General features: G+C 41.5%; 1 protein-coding gene across 1 annotated transcript; it reads right to left on the bottom strand.

Annotated features, from left to right (window-relative positions):
• Nucleotides 1–2: 2 nt before the first annotated feature.
• On the bottom strand, nucleotides 3–9667 carry paxbp1 (PAX3 and PAX7 binding protein 1). The gene is made up of 18 exons (XM_035666310.1): nucleotides 9206–9667; nucleotides 8874–8996; nucleotides 8071–8283; nucleotides 7627–7848; nucleotides 7427–7527; nucleotides 6695–6918; nucleotides 6176–6365; nucleotides 4940–5063; nucleotides 4281–4383; nucleotides 3820–3935; nucleotides 3486–3685; nucleotides 3241–3388; nucleotides 3005–3126; nucleotides 2818–2894; nucleotides 2659–2725; nucleotides 2143–2289; nucleotides 966–1120; nucleotides 3–806 (listed from the first exon to the last, which is right to left on the bottom strand). The coding sequence occupies exons 1-18, from the start codon at nucleotides 9531–9533 to the stop codon at nucleotides 686–688; spliced, it is 2781 nt and encodes a 926-aa protein (XP_035522203.1). The 5' UTR covers nucleotides 9534–9667; the 3' UTR covers nucleotides 3–685.
• Nucleotides 9668–20800: the final 11133 nt, after the last annotated feature.

Consider the following 20800-nt stretch of genomic DNA (forward strand, 5'->3'; position numbering starts at 1 on the left):
GACAGCGTTCAAGTGGATATTTTATTGTCAGGCAAATAAAATTCTAAAACAAAAAAAAAGTTTTACAAATCTGAATACAAAGCTCTCAGCTCTGGTAGGGTCATCGGGGGCCAGTTCATAGAGTGACGCGAGTACAGTGGGATGAAGTGTGGGGGAAAACAACCATACCAACTGCCCCGCAGAGCACTGGGAGGCAAGCTGCTGGTCAGTCTTTGCCAGTGTGCAGTTCTGAAAGTTCTTTTGGCACATACGGAAGAAAGGAGCATGTAAGAGAGGTAATGGTTAAGGTTTACAGATATCCAGGTTGGATATAGTGTGAATTCAGGGATCAGATGTTTTCCGAACAGATGCCAGTAACCCATGTCAACAATTGTTTCCTCTTAATAAATTATGCGTTTAAAACATTGCCAGCATGTAGTATAACTTGAGTGGTTGTTTGGAGCTGACGATACGAGGCCTTGTTTAAGCATCGGCCTTGTGTTGATGGGTGCATGAGCACACCTTTCTATACATTATTCACAATATTTACACCAAGATTTTTTTACCTTCTCTTTTCAGTAAAATGTAACAACTGTTGAGTTTTATTCACACACACATTTTTTTTTTCCTCCATGAATCCAGCTTAGTGATGCCATGTCCCCAAATGTGCTGAAGACACACAAAAAACAAAAAGTGTTGTCCTCCTTTACGACTTGGCTTCCAAAAATTGCTTAATGTCTTTAATACCATGCTCTGCTGCCACGGTGATGATGTGGTCTAGGGCGTTCAAGTGGCCCAACATCTTCACAACCTCTTTGACTTGGTCCCTGTTGGCAGATGTGGATTATATTAGAAGCAGTATGGACAAAACTCACAGCATTACAACATAGCTCACTGATGGAGCTAAAACGGAATTCGAGTTCGCCAATTTAGCTGAAGAAACCGTGTATTTAATTGTATATGCAGAGCCCAGTAGAGCCTCTTACTTGGCAGTACGTCGTTCCACGTCAGACGCTCCCAGACTGCTGCGGTGCACTGAGTTGGCCAGGTGAGTGAGGTAGCGACATAATGGCTCCAACTGAGGCAACGTCTGCTGGCCCTTCAGCCCAGAGAACCACTGCACGGGCAAACACTCCACCACCTGAAAAAGGTAGGGGAAAAAAAAGACAAGGTGGTGTTGAACACTAGCTGTGTGACACCGTGTTTAGTGATCACAAGAGCTGGCCAACTAACTAAGTTTGTCGAGGTAAGGCTGCTAGCAGTAAAAAAAAAATAAAAAAAAAAATCAAATAAAAAAATAATAATAATAAAGGAGCAAAAAACACTGCCTCTGAAGTTCCAATGGCTTAAATGACTAAACTGATGGAATCAGGCATCAAATACCTGAAAGTGTGCCAACAGTGTGGGCTGCTTCATCTGATAAAAATGGTCCTCATGCAATCTGTGCCACTTTTTAAAATGTAATTAAACATGAGACACCCTACATATTCAGTCTCTAGGCCAGGGACAAAGCTCTGGGAATAACAGGAGTCAAAATAGCAGACAAAAGAGGCCAATCTGTCCAATTAAACACGTTTCCATTGTACCTGCTCCCAATGATGTTGCTGTCTGTCAAAAGAGTGAGATCACTAAACAAAACCTAAAAGGTATTCACATGGTTGTAAATATGTAAATGCAAGGTGAAGACATCCCCTTTCCCCAATGCCTTGCTCTCATTTTACATGCGGTGCCACATCTGAGTGAAAGAGGGGTGTGTCAGATTTTATGATGAGGATGTACATTTGCCAAGTTCCACAACTCTGGAACACACCAACTGTAAAGACAACCCATCTCTTTCTACATAGACTGAAATGTGACAAATTGACTTCATTAACACGTGAAGATGTTAAGTTGACTCTGTTCCAAAGAGTGTGGAAACTCTTCGCCTTTGGCTTTAATATCCACAAGATCGACTCTGGCAAGATGAACTTGTTTGTTACATAGCGTCATAAGAAGAAAGCAAGCCAACCATAGTTTTTAACTCTCTGTTTAACTAAAATAAATGAAGTGACAAACTTATAATTCCGGTTAATCTGAACAAGCATTCTGAATATTTGAGATCTGCTGTGTCTATTTTCACATGAAGCACCAAGCTATGAAACAACTGCTGTGTGCGTCTCCTACCTTCTGGCACTTTGGAACATTGTCTTCCCCAGTATCTGTGGTCTGCAGTGCAGAGAGGATGTATCTGTTCAGAGTGCTGTCCAAAGCCAGATCCCTCAGACAGGAACTGGATAAGATACCTTCCCACTGCAGGATGTTTCCCAGCAGCTGCACAGAGGGAACAACGGAGTCAGACTGTGCACATACGCAGACCAGGACAGGGACACAGCAGCACATTAACATCAATATCCAAGTAGTTCCATTAGCTGCCACAAAAGCACATGTTACCACCAGTGGTTAGTAGCCGAGCTATATCAAGCGCACACATGCAGTCTGTTGTATTGTATAAGAGGCAATCAGCCTCATGCAGGCAAGGCAACACTTTCTCAAGTGCTCTTGTTCTCCTCAAGTGTAAACCTTTAAAAAGCATCCAAAATCACCTCTTTTCTATATGTGGCATGACCTTCATTTGAACAGAACTATAATTAAGGAATTATTCTAAAAGCAATGCTATCTTGACTCCACTTTAGTACATACCTTCACACAAGACCAGAACTGCCTCTGGTAGAATAAGTAGGGGCCGCTATTCTTGTTCTCCAAAACACTAAACAAAAGCAGAAAACACACTTAATGACTTATCAAGGTTCAACGTACAGACTGAGGACTACCACCAATGTTAAAAATTATGTAACATACTTTTTGGGGTAGAGTGGAAGGAACACATCTTCATCCAGAGTCCGCCTGGTCCTAAAGACAATAGTTTTCAAAAGCTCCTGATAGAAAAAGAAACAAAAAAGGAAGTAAAGATGACATTTGTAGCAGAAGAGCCAAAGCAATCTCTTATTCTGCAGTTAAAGAACATTATGTTTACGTAGGACAGTACCTGTGTGTATCGATTGTCCCCATGCAGCACAGTGGGGTAACCTTTCATTAATCTGTGAATGAAGCCCACCAGATTGGCCGTCTGACTGCTCGACAGCGGGTCCCACACTTGCTCTGCCAACACTGACACAAAAAAAAGAAACAAAACATAAATGCACAAGACACATTTTGCACTGGCCTGCGATGTTTGCCAAGCAAATCTTAGTATGCTAGGTGCAGCAGTGTGGGTTTCTCTACCTGTCAGTTTGGAGAGGATGACCTTCTCCACGATGGCAGGCAGCAAGCTGATATCTCCATCTCCTCTCTGCAAAGTGCTGTGCTCCTCAAAGCCGTAAAACAAAAGCGACTCAAACCAGAGCATGTACTCGAAGTTTGCACACTGCCCCTGGACAGGAGAAAAACAAAAACAAAAAGGATTTCAGAATTCACCACATTTGATGAAAAAAAAAACATTAGACTAAAAACACACATAAATGCCTTACCTCGAGAGGGTTCCATGTAATCAGCTGCAGACGGACTAAAGGATTAAAGAGTTTGGGCAGACAGAGGCCTATGTAAGCATCTCTGTAGCAGTCGGCGTAGTCTCTCCTCCAGACTTCAAAATGGGATTTGATGCAGTCGAGAGAATGAAAGTCCTCCACCACATCCTCAAATATTTTCTTACATTCCCTGATGATACGATCTGGATGAGATGAAAGGCTTTTGTTAGGCATGAGCTGCACAACGTCCGAGTTGAATCACACTGAAATCGACACATTTGCCAGTACTTCTCATCATGGTCAATAGTGCAAGTTTTCCAACAGTTTAATGATGTACCTCTCTCCATGTTGAAGCTGGTAATGTCAGTAGAGGTTTCCTCATCATCAGACGATAAGCCTTCTTTATGCTCAGCCCTCTTTCCATTCTGCTCTCTAGCTTGTCGCCGGCGAGTTCTGCACCAAACCAAAAGCACAAAGACAATTAAAACCAAAGGCAGAATGTGCGATAAACTCTAACCAGCTTGGCAATAAACCCACTCCCTCAAAGTCAGAACTCAGGATCTTACGTTCAGCTCTGGAGAGACTACAGACTCAAGAAAACTATTTTTTACAAACCAAGCTACACGGCTGTATTGTTAGGAATAAAAGCGCAATAAGTGTTTTTTAGCATTTCATGGTCTAAGGCAAGCACAAAAACACAGCCTACAGGGGCAACAGAGAACTGTTTAGCCTAGAAGCATGTCACAAAAGTTAAGCCTTAATCTTTGAAGCATGTCTTTAAGTACATTAGTTTCATACCGTCGTGCTTCTCTTTCTGCGATCCTCCTCTGACGACTGTTCTCTTGGTATGCTGCGCGGTCTCGACCAAATGAGTCTAGATTAGGTGCCATGACAGCTTTATCTGCAAGAGACAGGAGACATGTTAGAACCAGTAATGAAAGGCTGAGACAACCCATTCTTATTCTGGGCACTCTATCTGACACAACAGTGTACTCAAATTTAGAATACAAAATGCTTCAGAATAAATGAGATGAGCTAGACAGGAGATGAACAAGTACAAGATACAATGACACATTATATTTGTTACAAATAATTGTGGTATCATTCATTTTCTAGTCACTTACCTGGATGCAACTTCCTATATGTCACAGTGAAAGTGACAGGTGACAAGTCACTAACAGATTTTTATCTTTACTTAGTGACTCATTGCTTGAGCTGAGTTACAACCACCCAGCTGACTGTGAGACTCGGCCAATTAAGAGTAGCCGAAAGAGCTCCTCCAATAAAACATTTCACGTGTACATACATGCTCACTCACTCAAAGTCACACCTCAGTTAGCCTTAATCACACTCGTGAGGGGGAAATAATGGATAACATGACACACACGCACACAGACACACAGAGAACTAACGAGGTCTGTTCAAATAAATCATAAAAACCTTCAAGATGGACTGACTTGAAAGGCTTGCAAACTCCGACGATTCATCTTTAATATCATCCTGTCTTCTCTGGACAAGTCGTGAGGCCCGTTGCCTTAGTAACTGGTGCATGGCAGCTTCCAGCTCCAGGACAGCAGGCACCTGAAAGATATGATGCTTTTTGTGACCTCTGACCCAAACATAAGCGGGGCTCCGAGTCACAGGGATGTCTTGCTGGAGGGACAAGAGGAGCATGACGGACAACATAATACTGGAACCAAAATATCACTAGTGCTGGGTGAAAACGTGTCATTTTTCCACGAAGGAAAGCTTGAACACTACAATTTTATGCCCAGCCAATTGTTTAAGCTGAATATAGACAACCCAAGTTAAAAGCATAGTTCAATGTCTTGTGAAGTTAATGCATTAAAATCAGATTTTTACCCAACATTGACAATATACAGTTCCAGTCTTGATGTTTATGCTGTATTAAAAAGGACTCCATACTAAGTCATAATGACAAAGGTTGGTTAGTGTCCCGTTTCCATCACAATGTTCTGTGCACTGAGAGTCACCTAACAGGGTTAAAACAGACATTAGTGTGGATGGGGAAACACTGGTTGGCAGCTGGCAGGCCAGTTCTCTCTCTGTTCCACACAGTTGCTGCTCTGCTGCTGCAGGATCGAGACTCAATTATTCTGTTTAGACATGCCTTTAGTAAGCAGCTACAGCTGTACAAAGATATAGCTTGCATCAGAGACATCGTTTCATTCTTTTTAACCAACTGGACTCGTCCTCTTTGCATACACCAATATACTGGGTTCAAACTCATCGTAACTTTGTTTAGCAATGACTGGTACAGGGTAATTATATTCAAGTAGCTGAAGACATTACACAGTCGGATTCATTAACAAGTGACAGCATTTCCTTTCTATACAAAAGACATATTCAAAAGTAAATCGCTGAGATAAAAGATCAAAGTGATTTTTCTCACTAAAATGAGAGCGGCTTGTGAAGCGACTGGGAAATTAATGGAGCATGCTCCAAGTGACACATTTGCTTGTCAGCACTGTTATCTAGCCTCAATAACAGTATCTAAATGAACGGCTAAATCAAAACAATATAAATAGGTTTTTTATGACTCTCACTTAATATTGCACAATACAGAATCTTTATTGGATTAAATCCCTTTAAAGTTCACATTAAGTGGCCAGAGATCACACAGACACAAAACAGAAAACAGCTAATCAGACAGCAGATAAATTCTCCCTTACCTTTTCACTGAAACACTCAAGCAAGTCTCCAACATACCCTCGCATCTCTTGCAAGAATTTATATTGATCTGCATTGTCATTGGATGAGCCCTCCAGCTGCTGTATGGTGCTCTCTGAGGCAGCTAGGTCTTCTTCGATCTGTTTGTATCGCTTGATGTTTGCATTGTTGCCTGCGTGCATTTGGCCGAGCCTACAGACACGTGACATACAGGGACAGACAGTAAAGATGAATTAGATGGGGCACAGGATGAACCAAACTAGTCTAATCTTAATTACTGACATACACTAAGCAGAAAACTGCTTTAACAGGAGACAACAAGCTACAATCATGTCCTTCTGGTCAAACAGGAGTTGTAATTAGGGGGACTAATGCAACCCCCACTCCAGACCCCCAGATTCTTTCTCTGGCCCTTAGATCTGTGGGTAGCTTTGCTGGATCAGGACCACAGCACACAGAAATGGCAGCAGCTGAGCTGAAGATTGGCATTAGACGTTGCTGCAGCCTTCCACTGAACCTACCTATCTCGCAGGCGTTTCTTTACCAGATCAATGGATACTGGAGTCAGATCACTAATAGGGACCCCGTAGTGAACGGAGCCATTGTCTGCTCGGCCAGCCGGCTTGCCAGTCTGTGGTGCCACTGTGCTGTAGGTGAATGGCATGCTGTAGGAAGCTCCATAGGGCTGGCTCTCATAGCTGTTCTGGTAGTAGACAGTGTTGTCCTCCGGCTGGTTGCTTTGGACCTAGTCAATGGAAACAAGGAAAACACATAATGCTTTTACTACTACCACTAAAAGTACTGCTGCTGTCCACTACCAGTTAATTAGGGCTGCAACTTTGCATTATAAATTAATCTACTGATATTTTTTTTGGATTCATTTAGTTTATAAAGTGCCAAGAATTTTCCAAAAAAGCTTTCCGGAGCAGACATCCTCAAATTGCTTGTGTTGTCAAAGTAACACCCCAAAACCAAATGATAGAGTATACAATAATGTAAAACTAAATGTTTGCTTGATAAATTATTCAATTGATATGAATGAATGACTTTCTGTCAATTTACTAATTGTTTAGTCAACCCACTACACAACTAGAACAACTAATAGGAATCTGTCACACCTAAATCCAATCCAGCCTTCAATAAAGTAATTGTATCGTAGGATGAAATAATAAGACAACTGGAGAAAAACACACACCATTCATTGTCAGAAGTCATACAGGAAAACAGCTGTTTGGAGGCGTAGTGCAGCTTACCTGGGGTATGCTGATTCCTTTCCGAATCTGCTCCTGCTCCCAACGGCTCACCTCCTCATCCTGACCTGTGTCCAGTGCCTCGTCATCACTACCCTCAATACCTGTACATTGGAAGGACATGTTCATGTCTTAGAGACAACTGATTGAAAAGAGCAGCATTTAATCAACAAACTTGTCAGCTCAGCATTTTCTCACGGTACCTATCTCCTCAGCTATCTTTTGTCTCTGGCTTTTGTTCTTGACTCCGCTGAAGCGGATCCTTTTCTCTTCCTCGTCTTCATCGTCGCTGGCATCTTGATCTTCTCCGACGAGACGTTTCTTGGGAGCCTCTGTCTCTACCAGAGGGGCGTCGCCCCCGAGCTCTCTAGCCAGCTGCCGGCGCTTTCTGGCAGCATGGATGAATGCAGCATCGGGGATCTCCCCTAGAGTAAGAGAGAAACAGCTCTTGATCTAATACTTGTGGAATTGTGCGTACAAATACCAGAAAGACCTTCAGGGTATTTATTCCAAGATTAGTAGCAGAATTCAATTTTAAAAAAATGATGAAAACCAAAATTTGGTTACGTAAACAAGACCAAGAGTGCTCATATAGCAGTCCGACTGGTTGTGCCAGTGATGATAGTCAAAACATGTGTGAACATTACCTGGTCTCAGGCTGCCAAGGGAGGAAAGCGTGCTGAACGTTGCCCCGGCGTCGTTGCTCTTGGAGACTTGCCCGTGTGTCTGACCACCTTGATTTTTTGCCTCTTCCTCCTGCTCATCAGCACTGTCCACCTCCATTTCTTCCTCCCCCTGTTCACTACCCGCTCTGCTAGTAACTTCCTCTTTGATGGCCACTGCGGGCTGAAATAGAGCATCTAGGGAAAAAGGATGCAGAAAAAAAGATGAGCCACAAAGGAAACAGATCTAACACACTTCCGTTCCATTTACATCAAAGCCATTTAACTAATACTACAGGGTGACGGATAGAACGCTTCACTTATTCAGACACACATTCAGATTCTTTATTATATCTGTAGATAAGATTCAAACCTCTTTTAATCTCAGTAAATAACCTTATAAATTAGATTTAATTGAGGAGACAAATTCTGACCTACCATATAGATGGTAATGCAATATGAGAATCATTTTGCTCAATGCAAAGACAAACTTCTGCCTAAAGGGGAGTTTACTTTAATGCAAATGTACAATGATGGCCACCCCTTTCCTCAGAGATCTACCCCCATCTTGTGGTACAAATACATATTTTACTCTCAAAGTTTAAGGGTTTTTCATAGTAATGGTCTACTGTCGCAGTTTAACGTTTTATCATCTCTAAATTAAGTCTCATGTTTGGTGATAAAGCCAGTCAGCTAGGGAGGTGAAGGTACTCCTTATACTGCTCATGTGAAGGCAGAGACATAATAGATAGAAGATAAAGTATGTAATGGGCAGCGGCTTATCACACCTGATCTGCTGTCCGATTTGACGGAACCAGACTTCTCCAAATCCTCCTTGTATTCCTTCTTCAGCTGTTTGACAATCTTCTTGCTGTGGTTGGACTTCTTCACCCTGAACACCTCCGAGCCTTCTGTTGACAAACAAAGTCGTGGGAGAAACCGAGTCAAGTTAACCGTGCACATCGTTGATGGGTTAAGCTGGCGGTCACAGAAACGATTTGAGCATTTAAATAAAGAGCTCCACATCATGCGCAGAGACAAACAGGCTAACAGTAACATTTCAACCTGACAGGACGACACGCTTTGAGCCAGCTAGCTGAGTTAGCACCGGTTGAGTTACCTTCTTCATCGTCGAAACTCAACAAGCTGGCTTTCGTGGGTCCGGGCACCACAGTGGGGATTTCTTTGACTTTCTTTTCTTTCTTGACAGCTCGTATGCTGTTAACGTTAGCCTGAAAGCCGTTGCTGTGATAGCTGTCGGTGCTGCCAGGAGCTCCGGTGCCGCTGTTATTGGAGGTCTCCATAAACGGGATTTCCTCCACGACAGGCCCAAACGATGTCTGCGGCGGCGGCGGCGGCTGCTGCTGCTGCTGCCTGCCCTCCTCCTGCTCCTCCTCGTCGGACTCATTCCTCCGTCGGAAGTTAGCTCGTTTCGCCTTTTTAAACATAGTGTTTCTCTGCTAAATGCGACAGTGCATGCTCAGGACTCGGGGCGCGTTAAAACTGTGCTTGGAGCCAAACGAAATGATGCCCACACTCAGTCAGCCATTTTCTGTCAGGTATTGCGCTTCTTCTTCTTCACAATTTGAAGCTGAGGACGTGCGTCACCGGCACAATACTGCCCCCACTGGACAAAACGGGTACATATGACGCATCAGGCATGTAGACAACAATTACAAACAAATAAATAAATAACAAACAGTTATTCAACATTCATTCATAAATAATTAATACACACAAAACACAAGCAGAAAGTTATGTAAAATTATGAAATTTGATAATTAATGGTGACATTAATTTTTGTGAAAGTGTAAATCAAATTGGAGACTAATTAGGGAAATCTGCTGTTTATTATGTGTTTTTTCAGAAAGGCTATAATACCGTACATATACAACTATCGTATCTTTATGCTTGTGTTCATTATTTGGTTTCATTTATAAATGTAAATACAAATGCAACCCATTAATTAATGCAAAATAAACTTGAACCACTGGATAATGCAATTAACCTTTATATCTTTATCAAGCTTTAATATCTTAATGATGTTAACTAGTTATTTGTTTGAGATTACAATAATGAAACTATTCCTGCCCTGTCTACATGATAAGTCTTTTTCAGTTTATCATTCTCAGCACAATATAAGCCTGACCACTGAAATTGCCTTTAACCTATTAGCTCAATCTTGAGTCTGCATTTAGGTCCGAGCTATTGCAATCATTGTGACAACTCATAACACTGCCATAAAAGCCTGTGACAGCGTAAAAACACTTACTATATTTTTATAAGCCTTCAGAGCTTAACTATTCGACTCAAGGTCAAGGGTATTATTAATGACACAGTCAGGGTTGACTTTGCCAACCGTGGTCAGCTCAACCCAATCTGACAGTTTCCAATAATGCAATCTCAGTGTGTCACATGAGAGTCTACACAGCATGTCTACACAGCATGTCCCCTTGTCTAATGTGAAATTACTATGACAGAGATCTCCGGGGGAAGTGGCAACTTTGCAGTGAAAGTGACACTTTCAACAAAATGACTGTTGACGTCTGTCATGAACATCAATAAACCCATCTCCACCCTAAATCTTGACCCAAGTATTTGACTATGACGTTAAGTAACACTAGAGTTTCCACAGGCCACAGGAGTACAGGTTTAAATTGGTTGTAATTTAGTTGCTTTGGTTTGCGTTTGCTCTGGTTGTTCACACTGTCATGGCTTACTGGATCACTTGAATACAACAGAGCCATCATTAATGTTATTCGTAACAACTTTTCTTACTCTTTTGGCTGTCAGAAGAGTCTATAGTGCACACAGTAGTCAGCTTAAGACATATGCATGGGAGTTAGTGACTTGTTGACAGCTGAGTTTGAGTATTCATTTATTCACATAAACATTTATTTAACAATCAGGCTAAATAACTAGTTAGACTAGATATAGACATAAGACGGATAGACTAGATTAATAGATAGGATAGATAGATAGATAAGATAGATAGATAGATAGATAGATAGATAGATAGATCATAAAATTGAAATAATACCTGTTGGAATTGAAAAGACTTTCAACCGTATGACCTTCCCACACCTCTTTTCTCACAAATTCCCTTTCCTCAAAAATGTTTTCCTTTAATTTTATCTCACTTTCATTCACCCCTCATTATGTATTATCTCTGGGCTATGTCTTTCACATATCTACTTACCTGATGACAGCTCTTTACAAAAGTAGTCTGGAGAAGATGAAAGATCCAAATGCATTTCTCTGCAATTGTGCCTGATGGCTGCAGTATGTATGGTGGCATGTTGAACACATTATAGACAATGGGATAGTTGAGAGGAGCATATGTCTCTCCTGATACGAACAAATAATTTACATTCTGGACTTCGACGACATCCAGCTCCTTTATTAAATGCCAGACATGTGAGCTGCAGTTAGTGAGGGTCATTACAGAGCTATTACTTGACACAGTGTAGTGTACGCTGATAATAACTGCTGAAATTAAAGTGTCACCGCAGATGAAGCCGGAGTGATAGGTTGTGATTAATTAACATCAAGACGACCCTTTGCCATTAAAACGATAATTGGAGATAAATATCTTCCCATTAATGGTAGCATTTCAGTTTCAAAGTCCCAGAGCCCCTTTTCTCTCCATTAAACATTCATAATTACAGCAGAAATCATATCCTATTGTGTTGTATTAAGTAGGAGTGCTTGAAACAAACAGGTAGTAACGATGGAAAATGTGCTCATGGATGTACAACTAATCTGCATATATAAACAGTACATCCTGTGGATGCATCCTGTGCTGCATCCCGTCACCATTGCTGTAAGCATTCTGCTAACCTTGAGCTTCCCCTAACCTTAACCTTAAGGCTTTGGCTCTTGGATATACATCTTCAAAGCGACGCCACTTTAGATATATCCCATTAAAGGATATGTTCTAGTTGTTAGTGGTCCCCATTTCTTTCAGATTAATTCAGAATATCCACTAATATTCGTGCTCTGGTGACCTGAAACTTCTGGACGACCAGCAACAGTTAGACAACCTCATCAGGAGGATGAAATTAATGTAAATACCACTTGGGGGCACTGTAGCCCCTTGTAAGGGAAAAGCTGTGTTTGTGGCCAAGGTACGCTCATAGTTCACTCATGTATAAATGCTAATGAAATACAATGACATTTCCTGATCCACTGAATGTATCTGAAATAAGCCAGCATGAATATAGATGACATCAATACTGCTACTCAAAGGTTCATAAGGCTCATCAAATCACTCCTCTCATCGCTAAGAGGAAGCTGTCGATATGTGACCATTTCAGGTGATTATTTGTATAAGGGAAGCAATTTGATTTGTGCGAGATGTATATCATTATTTATTTGGTTGTTGTGTGTGTGCAGGGGACCATGGTAAAAGGGAGTGTGTCTTTCCTCTTTAAGCAGTGCAGCAGGAGTGATGCCACTTTAAATTGCCCCCGCAGGATACAGTAACTGTAAAAGCAAAGTTATAGAAGCCAAGGTTTCATTTGCACTGATGGAACAAACATCAGGGTTGAATAACCCAGCTTATTAAATACACAGTGTGCGTGTCAAGAGGTAATGAAGACGGAATGAAAATAAAAAAAGAGGCATTGTAATGGAAGGACAAGAGGATTTACACCTTCCACCTCTTACTGAGTGCTTCTATTAATGCAGGGCTATGTATATTAGTTTAGACGAAATCAAGACATCAAACTCATCAGTTTTTAGAACAAACATTTCATCCATTACAGAACATCTACATATGAATCATGTGCTTTTGCCTTCGAGAGCGCAATCATTTTTTATAATAGAGGGAGTCAATTTTCTCTAAAGACAGAAATCCAATTTTGGAATTAGCTCTTCATCTGTCCCAGTGCTCTCAGGTAATAGCGTCCTTTGAAGACACAGGATTAATGTTGTGATACAAGCACACATGTACAAAGCTGAAAAAAAAAATAAGACTACTGTGGATAACTAATTATACTTATCTCTAACAAGGGATCGGGATTCACTGAGGTAATTTCTGTTTAGATTCTTTGTATGCTTTGTGCTAGCAGAGTACATTATTCCTCCTACAGTAGAGGAGGAATAACTTGTGCATGTGCCAGGCTATACTGGTCATTCTCACTATCAATCACTAAGATGAAATCAACTAACTAGCTGCCTCTGTTACCAGGGACACAAGCTATTTGAACACAAATGGACCCGAAAGCCCCGACAAACAGCACACATTCATGTGTGGACTGTTATTTATGGAGAGGAGAAAATGGTACCATCCATTCATACTGGTTAATGTGTTTGTGTGCATGTGGGGGATGATCCATTTGAGCGTGTGTGTGTGTGTGTGTGTCAGTGAGAGGATCTGCTTATTTCTGCTCCGGCTGCTGGTGTCACATAGCTGAGTTTACAGTATGTGGCGAAAATCTAAGTTGATTACAGTGGGTGGGGTGTGTGTCTTAGGCGTTAACCCACACTGGTGAATGCTGCAGTGACCTCTAACTGTCTTCTTCAGGCATTAGAATAAAAACTGACACTACTCTGTTTCATGCTTCTGTTCAAAACCCCTTCCCTTCAGCTGCCACCCCGCTGCCCCCCATCCGCTACACCCATCTTTTAGGCGAGGCGGTTGTTTTTCGTGCCGAGTTTTCGGAGTGCAGATAGAAAAGTGGCAAAGACTTACAGAAAGGGGGGGGGGAAGTATGGAGAAGAAAGTTGTCTCAAACTACTGTGTCAGCAACATCACCTTAACTCTCCTCCAAACCTTCCTCCTCCTCCTCTCTCATCTATCACTCAAGGTAACATCAAAGCCTAATCACTGGGAGCCATAGTTACACATCCTGTCCAGGTAAGGAAACTCTATCAGGATTTTGGCTCTCTCTTACACACACACACACACACACCTACACACACACACCGCCTCCTATTTTGCATACATGCATGTCAAAGACAGCCCCTCTTCTGACAAATCATCCCCCTCCTGGGTTTGTTTGGGAGTAGACGTCGGACTCGTATTGAAGATTTAAGAGCGCACCCTGACCTGCGCCCCCTGACAAGGGAAAAACAGAAACCGACTGCACTGAGAACCCACAGCACCTGCGAGCAAGGCAGATGGAGGCTGAAGTTGAATGAAGGGAGCGGTGGAGATGATGTGCCTGATTATAAAAGAACACACAGAGGAAATTATGATATTTAAACCCACTTTGAAGCCTCAAACTGGTAAATAAATGATGCGCTCAAGAAGACTCAAGAAATGGCTGCGGCTCCATACACCTGCGGCTCAATGGTTAAATATTCATTTCCTGTCATAGTCACACGCTCTTGAGTGCATGTATAGCTTATAAGAGTGAAACTGTGTGTGTGGGTGTGTGTGTTAAAGATGCATTTTGAATTAGAGATGTTGCTCACAAACTGCTGTCTTTGACAAGGGAAGAGAGGAGAAGAGAGGAGAAGACAGAGAATTAAGGATTTATTTCCTCCTTAATGATCTACTCAAACATCCTCAAAACACCCTCATCGGCGGACAGCACAGCGGAGAAGAAGTGAAAGCCCTCCCTTGCTTTTCATCCGCTCCCTTACCATTCTTTCATCCCTGCAATGCTCATAATGGTCCTGAGATTAGTGCTGGATGTGTTAACTAAACTTCTCATTTGGCAGAAAGGGAGGGTGAGAAGGCTCCTGTTTGAGAGAATTACTGCTGGAAAAAATGAAAAGAGAGAATTTTCAATGCGGATGTTTAGAAGATGAAAGGGGAGCTAATTCAGAGAGGAATTTCAACAACATTTTCGTATAAACTAAAGTTATAAGCACGTCATTGTGCCCAATTGCACACATTCAGAAACATACACACTCTCAGCAGCAGATGTTCCCACTTTAAGCTAGCCAAACAGAGCACTAAATAAATGCAACAAGTACATTTTCAGACAATACATTTAAATCCAGTTTTGGTCATTGTTCTGTGACTGACAATCTATGGTACCTGAAATAACACAGAGGATTTGACTCATTTCCATGCAGTTTAAAATAACTGTTTCAGTTTGGCTCACACAGTTTAAACACTCTTTCTCTACACATCTCCATTCCACTCTTCATCACCGTCTGCTGATTAATCATTGTATCTGACTGCTCATTAGACCATCTCTTTTAAAACTGCTCGACCTTGTATCGACTTTTATCCCCTCTCATCTCTTCATTTCAGTTTTCTTTCTTCAGTTCGCCCCTCTTCTCGGTTTCTTCATTTCCTAGGCAGCGTATGTTTCAGACAGTCCTTCAGGGGCTTTTCTCTTCCGTCAGCCTGAGTATAGATATTTCAGCACCTTGATTTCAGAGTAATTACGAGGGGATAAATGATGACTCCCTGAATGCACTTCTCCACTCCTTCTGTCACTGCATCCGGAACAGGACCTGGAGCACAGCAATCACTCCCTACTACTCTGCAGGAGGTTAGAATTTCCCAAAAGTTTACATGTAAAGACAAAAAGACTTATCTCTCCCCCCCAAGTAATTACATAAAAATAACTCTCCCTGAACGCATTCCCCCCTTCTTTCTGTCAAGCAGACAGGAACAGGACCTGGGGCACAGCAATCACTTGCTGGTGCTCTGCAGGAGGGAGTCATAATCTTTAAAATGTTTACACGTTAAATCCTTTTTTTCTTAGCGTTTAACTTTTTGAATCTTTATTTATGCAGGGGCTTTGGCTGAGCATGCAGGCTATTTTTCAGCACCATACTGTCACATTCATACAGTTATATAGATTCCCACCAGGGAGTTGCCAAGGGCAACCGCATTCTGCCGTTTGCTACTGAGCAGCTCAAGAACAACAGGGGATTGCTCATAGGTACTTCAATAATAGCTGTAGAGGGACAGCTCATTTACACCTGACCCAGATTTTCTCACCTGCTCCTCAGTTCCAGTCCTGAAGTCTTGTACTCAAAGTACACTTTTCTAAGCTTTAGGGTACTTTTAATAATTTCCAAGGCTCTGTGGTCTCTATAAAATTGAGGTTACAACAGATGATTTCTTAATCAAATCTGCTGTGTGTCCGTGCGTGCGACCACAGAATACTAATCGAAGGGCTTTCACACCGGAACTTTGCCTTGAGAATACCTTTTTGTGATTCCTGTCACCTTTACAGAGTGCCCTTTGTTCTCGTCGAAGGGCTATGTGAAGTATATCAGTGAAGAGCATCACAATCCAATCTGATCTTATGTTTGATGTCCAGCAGATTAACAATAACAACTTGAGATTCTGGCCAGGTATGGGACATCTGTGAGTGATATATTTGAACATAGTAGGAAGAAAAAGAAAAAGAGCCCTGAGAGAGAGGTAGAATGACAATACATTTAGAAATGAAATAACAGGCACTTTGTAACATCTCTTCTCAGAGACACATCCAGGTTCACTGGGGATAGAAGCCCACTGCTGCCCCAGCAGAAGGCCTCACACCAGGGCCTTGATTTAATCACTGCCCAGCAAGGGGAGAGGCCAAGCAGGCAACAAAGCTGCCCTCCAGCCTTCCATCCTCCTGCCATCAATGCTCCCTGTAGGTTGACCCAGGAGAGGCCATCCCTCACCCTCCACCCTCCACTCGGGTCGTTTGAAGATAAGAGGGACTGGGTGTGAGGGGAGGGACGGCCGAGGGGAGGAGAGGTAGATGAAACCCCGGTTGTTCTCTTTGAACTGCTAATCACTGTGTTTAAAGCTGACCTCGCTTCCTGTCTCTCTTTCTGTGTTTGGCTCATTAAAATATGTACCCTGATAAAGGGTCCAGATGGGATTTCACCGTGCACCACAAATCCTCCCTCAGTTACAGTCAAACACGTACACCTTATTTTCCCCCCAAAGATAAAATAATAAATAATTAAGTGTAAACGGCACGAGTCATTGGTACTTGAATGGGGGATCCACACCCACGCTAATGAGCTTTTTCATCAATACTCTATAAATAAGGAGACACGTGAAAGCTATTGTTCAACCTTAATACTTGAGGAAACTGTAGGTTATAATAGGAGGGTTGAAAGGGTTGACAATGAGTGGCAATACAGATTTCCTGCTGAGCAGCTTTTTTAATAAAAATCTAACTCAAACAGGGAAGTGGTCTCAGAAGTTAGACTATATCTGCTCTAATTCCGCTAAATCTGTTTGGTGTGGACACGTTTGTCCACGCTAGCATTTTCAGGTTGTTTTTGTAAACATCTCCATTCACACCGAAGTACCAAAACAAGAGGAGAGTAGCCAAATCTCCTCTTCTTCCTACTCTTTCTGTATCACAGCAAGCACGTAGGCTAAGAATATTGGGACATCCGATGCTGGTTAAACCTCCGTTCTGTCCCATCCTGCTTTCCATTATCACTTGTGTTTTAATACAGCTGAACTATCAATTTAGTTGTTGTTTTTTTCTGTTGTCTTACAGGATGTTTTATGATTTCAACATGAGATTAATGAAACAAACCCATACTGTGTGATCGGCTGCCCTGACTTTAGTGACAACACACTGTTGTCTTACGTAATTTCTATTGAGTGTGAGGATGGGTTCATCCAGTCTGCAGAGTGTTTTTGAAAAGCTCAATTTTTGTGTGTGGCTTAGTGTGGATGAAAGGCCAAAACTGAGGGGAAAATATGTTTTTTCAGATTTAGCTGGCCTAGTGTGTGGACCTGGTGAGATTCATTCTAATGCCAGGTGTGAACGGCAATCCATGTCTACTGGATCTTGATCCAATTTGGATAAATTTGCACTGAAGTTACGAGGTCTGAACAAGCCCACAGAGACTGCAGGGAGAGGGAAGGTGGGGCATGGAAGGAGGGCATGATGAGGCGGCAGAGAGAAGGAGAGTAGGGTAGCAGGGGATCAATCAATCATCACTCCTGTTGGTTTATATTGACTCTGCAGTCCCACTGGGCTACCACGGTCAATGTGCTTTCAGGCATTTTGTGTGGGTCGATGAAGGAGCGTGCTTGGCTTAACACTCACCTTTTATAGGGATACGTGCGTTCGTGTGTGTAATATATCAGATGGTTTTATGCGGAGTGTATTGACAGATTTTCACAAATGTATGTCATGTTGAAAGTGTGGCCATTAGTGGATGATAAATAAATGCGTGTTTTAGAAATTACAACACATAAATCTAAAATATCAACATAACCATGCCACAGTAAAGCCACTGGGCATCCGACCTTGCGATGAGCTGAAGACTGAGCTCTTTTAAAATTAGTTGACCTTGCTACCAAGCTACATTGTGCCCAGTGGCAGCCTCCCAAAAACCAACAGCATCAAGGTTGGCTTCAGCCCATCGACTATGTTTGGCATTCATTCTGTCATATAAATGGGTGATGAAAACTCTCAACACCACACGGTACAAATATCTGTGTAACCTGTGTGCCTACGCTGATGTCAATCTACAACAATGACTCAGTTTGAACTATAATAATTGCAATGATTAAAATAAAGATTTATTGTTCCAAGCAGCTTATCAGTTAATTGGATGTCAGCTGATTCAATGGACAGGGCCTTTATAGTTTTAGCAATGATGGCAAACAGTGCTTTTTGGTGTTCATATGTTGTAATGCGTTGTGAATATTGAAATATTTTCAAATAGGGGCGAATAATATGGATAAAATCCTCTATCATGATATTAGTACATTTATAATGACTGGTAATAAACACCATGTGTTTATCGGGTGCAGCTTGAATGGTGAGTCACTGACACTGACGGCGGTGAGCTTACTCTTGTCACTCAAACTCAGTTGATGAGAGATTTAATTAATCCCAAATGCATACTGTGTTCGTACAACAAATATGTTTATTAAGTGCACAGATGCACAAAATGTGTCGGTAACTTTTTTTCCCCTATCATTTTATTTCATATACCAGCAGATATGAGAGCTCTGTAAATGAATAAAGAAGGTGGACCTTACAGTGAGCTCTGATGTGTTCACAAGAGAAAAATAAGCAAAGAGAAGTCGGTTACTGTTTATCATCCATTCTTCCATTCTTCAGCAATGCATTCTTACTGACAGTACATGTTTTGGATTATGTGAATTTATGTTATTCCTCATTTAGCTCATTTAACTTCAAGTTCAAACTGATCAAATCTTACATAAGTTTGTGACATCAACAGTGCCTGCGTACAGTGCGTACTCGATAATTACTGAATTTCTGCTGGGGAAACTCAATTTACAGATGTCACTATCAGTCACTATAACTCTCAGTGACTGATCTATTAAAAGCATTCTAACTAAATTAAAGTCAGCAGTGCTGTAAAATAACTACTGTGCTGGGCTGATTTGCAGAACAGGTGTTTATTTGACTTAACAGACAAGGTCCTTTAATTGGGATTACGTTGCTGTCTGTGCTGTGCATAGTTATCAGGCAGTCACTTGCATTATACTGTACTGAGTTGCCTTGAGTGACCTAACATTCCATGTAATGTGTCAATTTTAAAAAACATTATATTGAGATGCACAACCGACTTAAGAATTGTAGAAGAAATGAACTGATACTCAGAAGGGAAACCACAGTGAGAAGGAAGAGAGAAGTGCAGGAGAGTATTGTAAAGAGAGAAATATGCCTTTAGATGTAGAGTTTTTCTAATGAAATGAAAAAAAAAGCTCCTTTTGTTGATGGTCTCTCTGCTTGGGAGAACATTTTCTTCTGTTTGCTAAAGACAGACAAAACAGCTTATCCTTGCTGCACAGTATTTGTTCTCATCCAGAAGACTGTGGATACACCGGTTTAATTAATGCCTAATTGTGTCACAGTGGTGAGTAATAGCAGGATACATGTGTTACTATACAGCAGGTTATTTTCACGTGTGAGTGTGTTTGCACATGTGAGCATGAGCGTGGAAATCCACAGTATTTGTTAGGAATAGATTGTGGAAGACTGCTGTTTTTTTTAACCCAACTGGTCATCAATCATCTAAATGATGTGATGCCATGAGCATGTACTGACAGTCTCAGAGTGATGGATGATTGACAGCTGATGATTACCTGAGGAAAGGGGTGTTTCTGGTCCCGAGGGTAAACCTTTCTGGGGCTTTTACCTTGTTGGTTCAGATTGCAAGATGACTCGAGATGGACTGAGAGGAAATAAATTGACGATAAATAAATCAAATCAGTTGTCAAAAATGATCAACTGTGTTTATCCCCCATGCCTAGGTACATCTGCAAATAACAACACTTGTGGCATTTAATAGATCTTGTTATTAACTGTTTACTCCGAAAAGCAAGAAGTAGTAGCATAGTCACATAATTTCCTCTTTCTGAAAAGCCAAAGCTATTTTTAAAAGAATAGAGAAAGGGATTTGCTTTACTTAAATTAGTTTTTTCACATGTATTAAACCTACAATTTTGACACTCAAAACATTAAGTCCTTAAAATTTTAAAATCAACTAATATTTGAACACATTACCTCCATTCTCCTGAAGAAGAAACCTTTGCAGCTGTGATTTACTGTAAAAACTGTAAGTCCTTTTAGAGCTCAGACAATCAATTTTAAAGTGACAAAAATCTCTTCAGTCCACAGAATCAAAAGCCAGCAGTGCGGCAAATGTCGGGAGGAAGTGGCACACTTGAGAGAGGCAGGAGTGGAGGTTTGGTTTTACAGGAGTAACTTTATACTCTGTAATGTGAGGTTTTTCCACCACCCAATTTGCTGAGCATCTCTGACACCGTGACCCTTCTTTTATTAAGAGTCTGAGCAGT

Source organism: Morone saxatilis, unplaced genomic scaffold (assembly GCF_004916995.1).
Source record: "Morone saxatilis isolate NCDOM2014 unplaced genomic scaffold, NCSU_SB_2.0 Contig20, whole genome shotgun sequence".
NCBI lineage: Eukaryota > Metazoa > Chordata > Actinopteri > Moronidae > Morone > Morone saxatilis.

Bases quoted from the DNA above. Each gene is read 5' to 3' on its own strand.
- paxbp1 (XM_035666310.1), bottom strand. From the start codon at position 9,533: ATGTTTAAAAAGGCGAAACGAGCTAACTTCCGACGGAGGAATGAGTCC. The intron at 7,849-8,070 runs GTAATGTTCACA...CTCTTACTCTAG, and splicing joins CCTTGGCAGCCTGAGACCAG to GGGAGATCCCCGATGCTGCA. The intron at 3,686-3,819 runs GTACATCATTAA...CATCTCATCCAG, and splicing joins CAGCTTCAACATGGAGAGAG to ATCGTATCATCAGGGAATGT.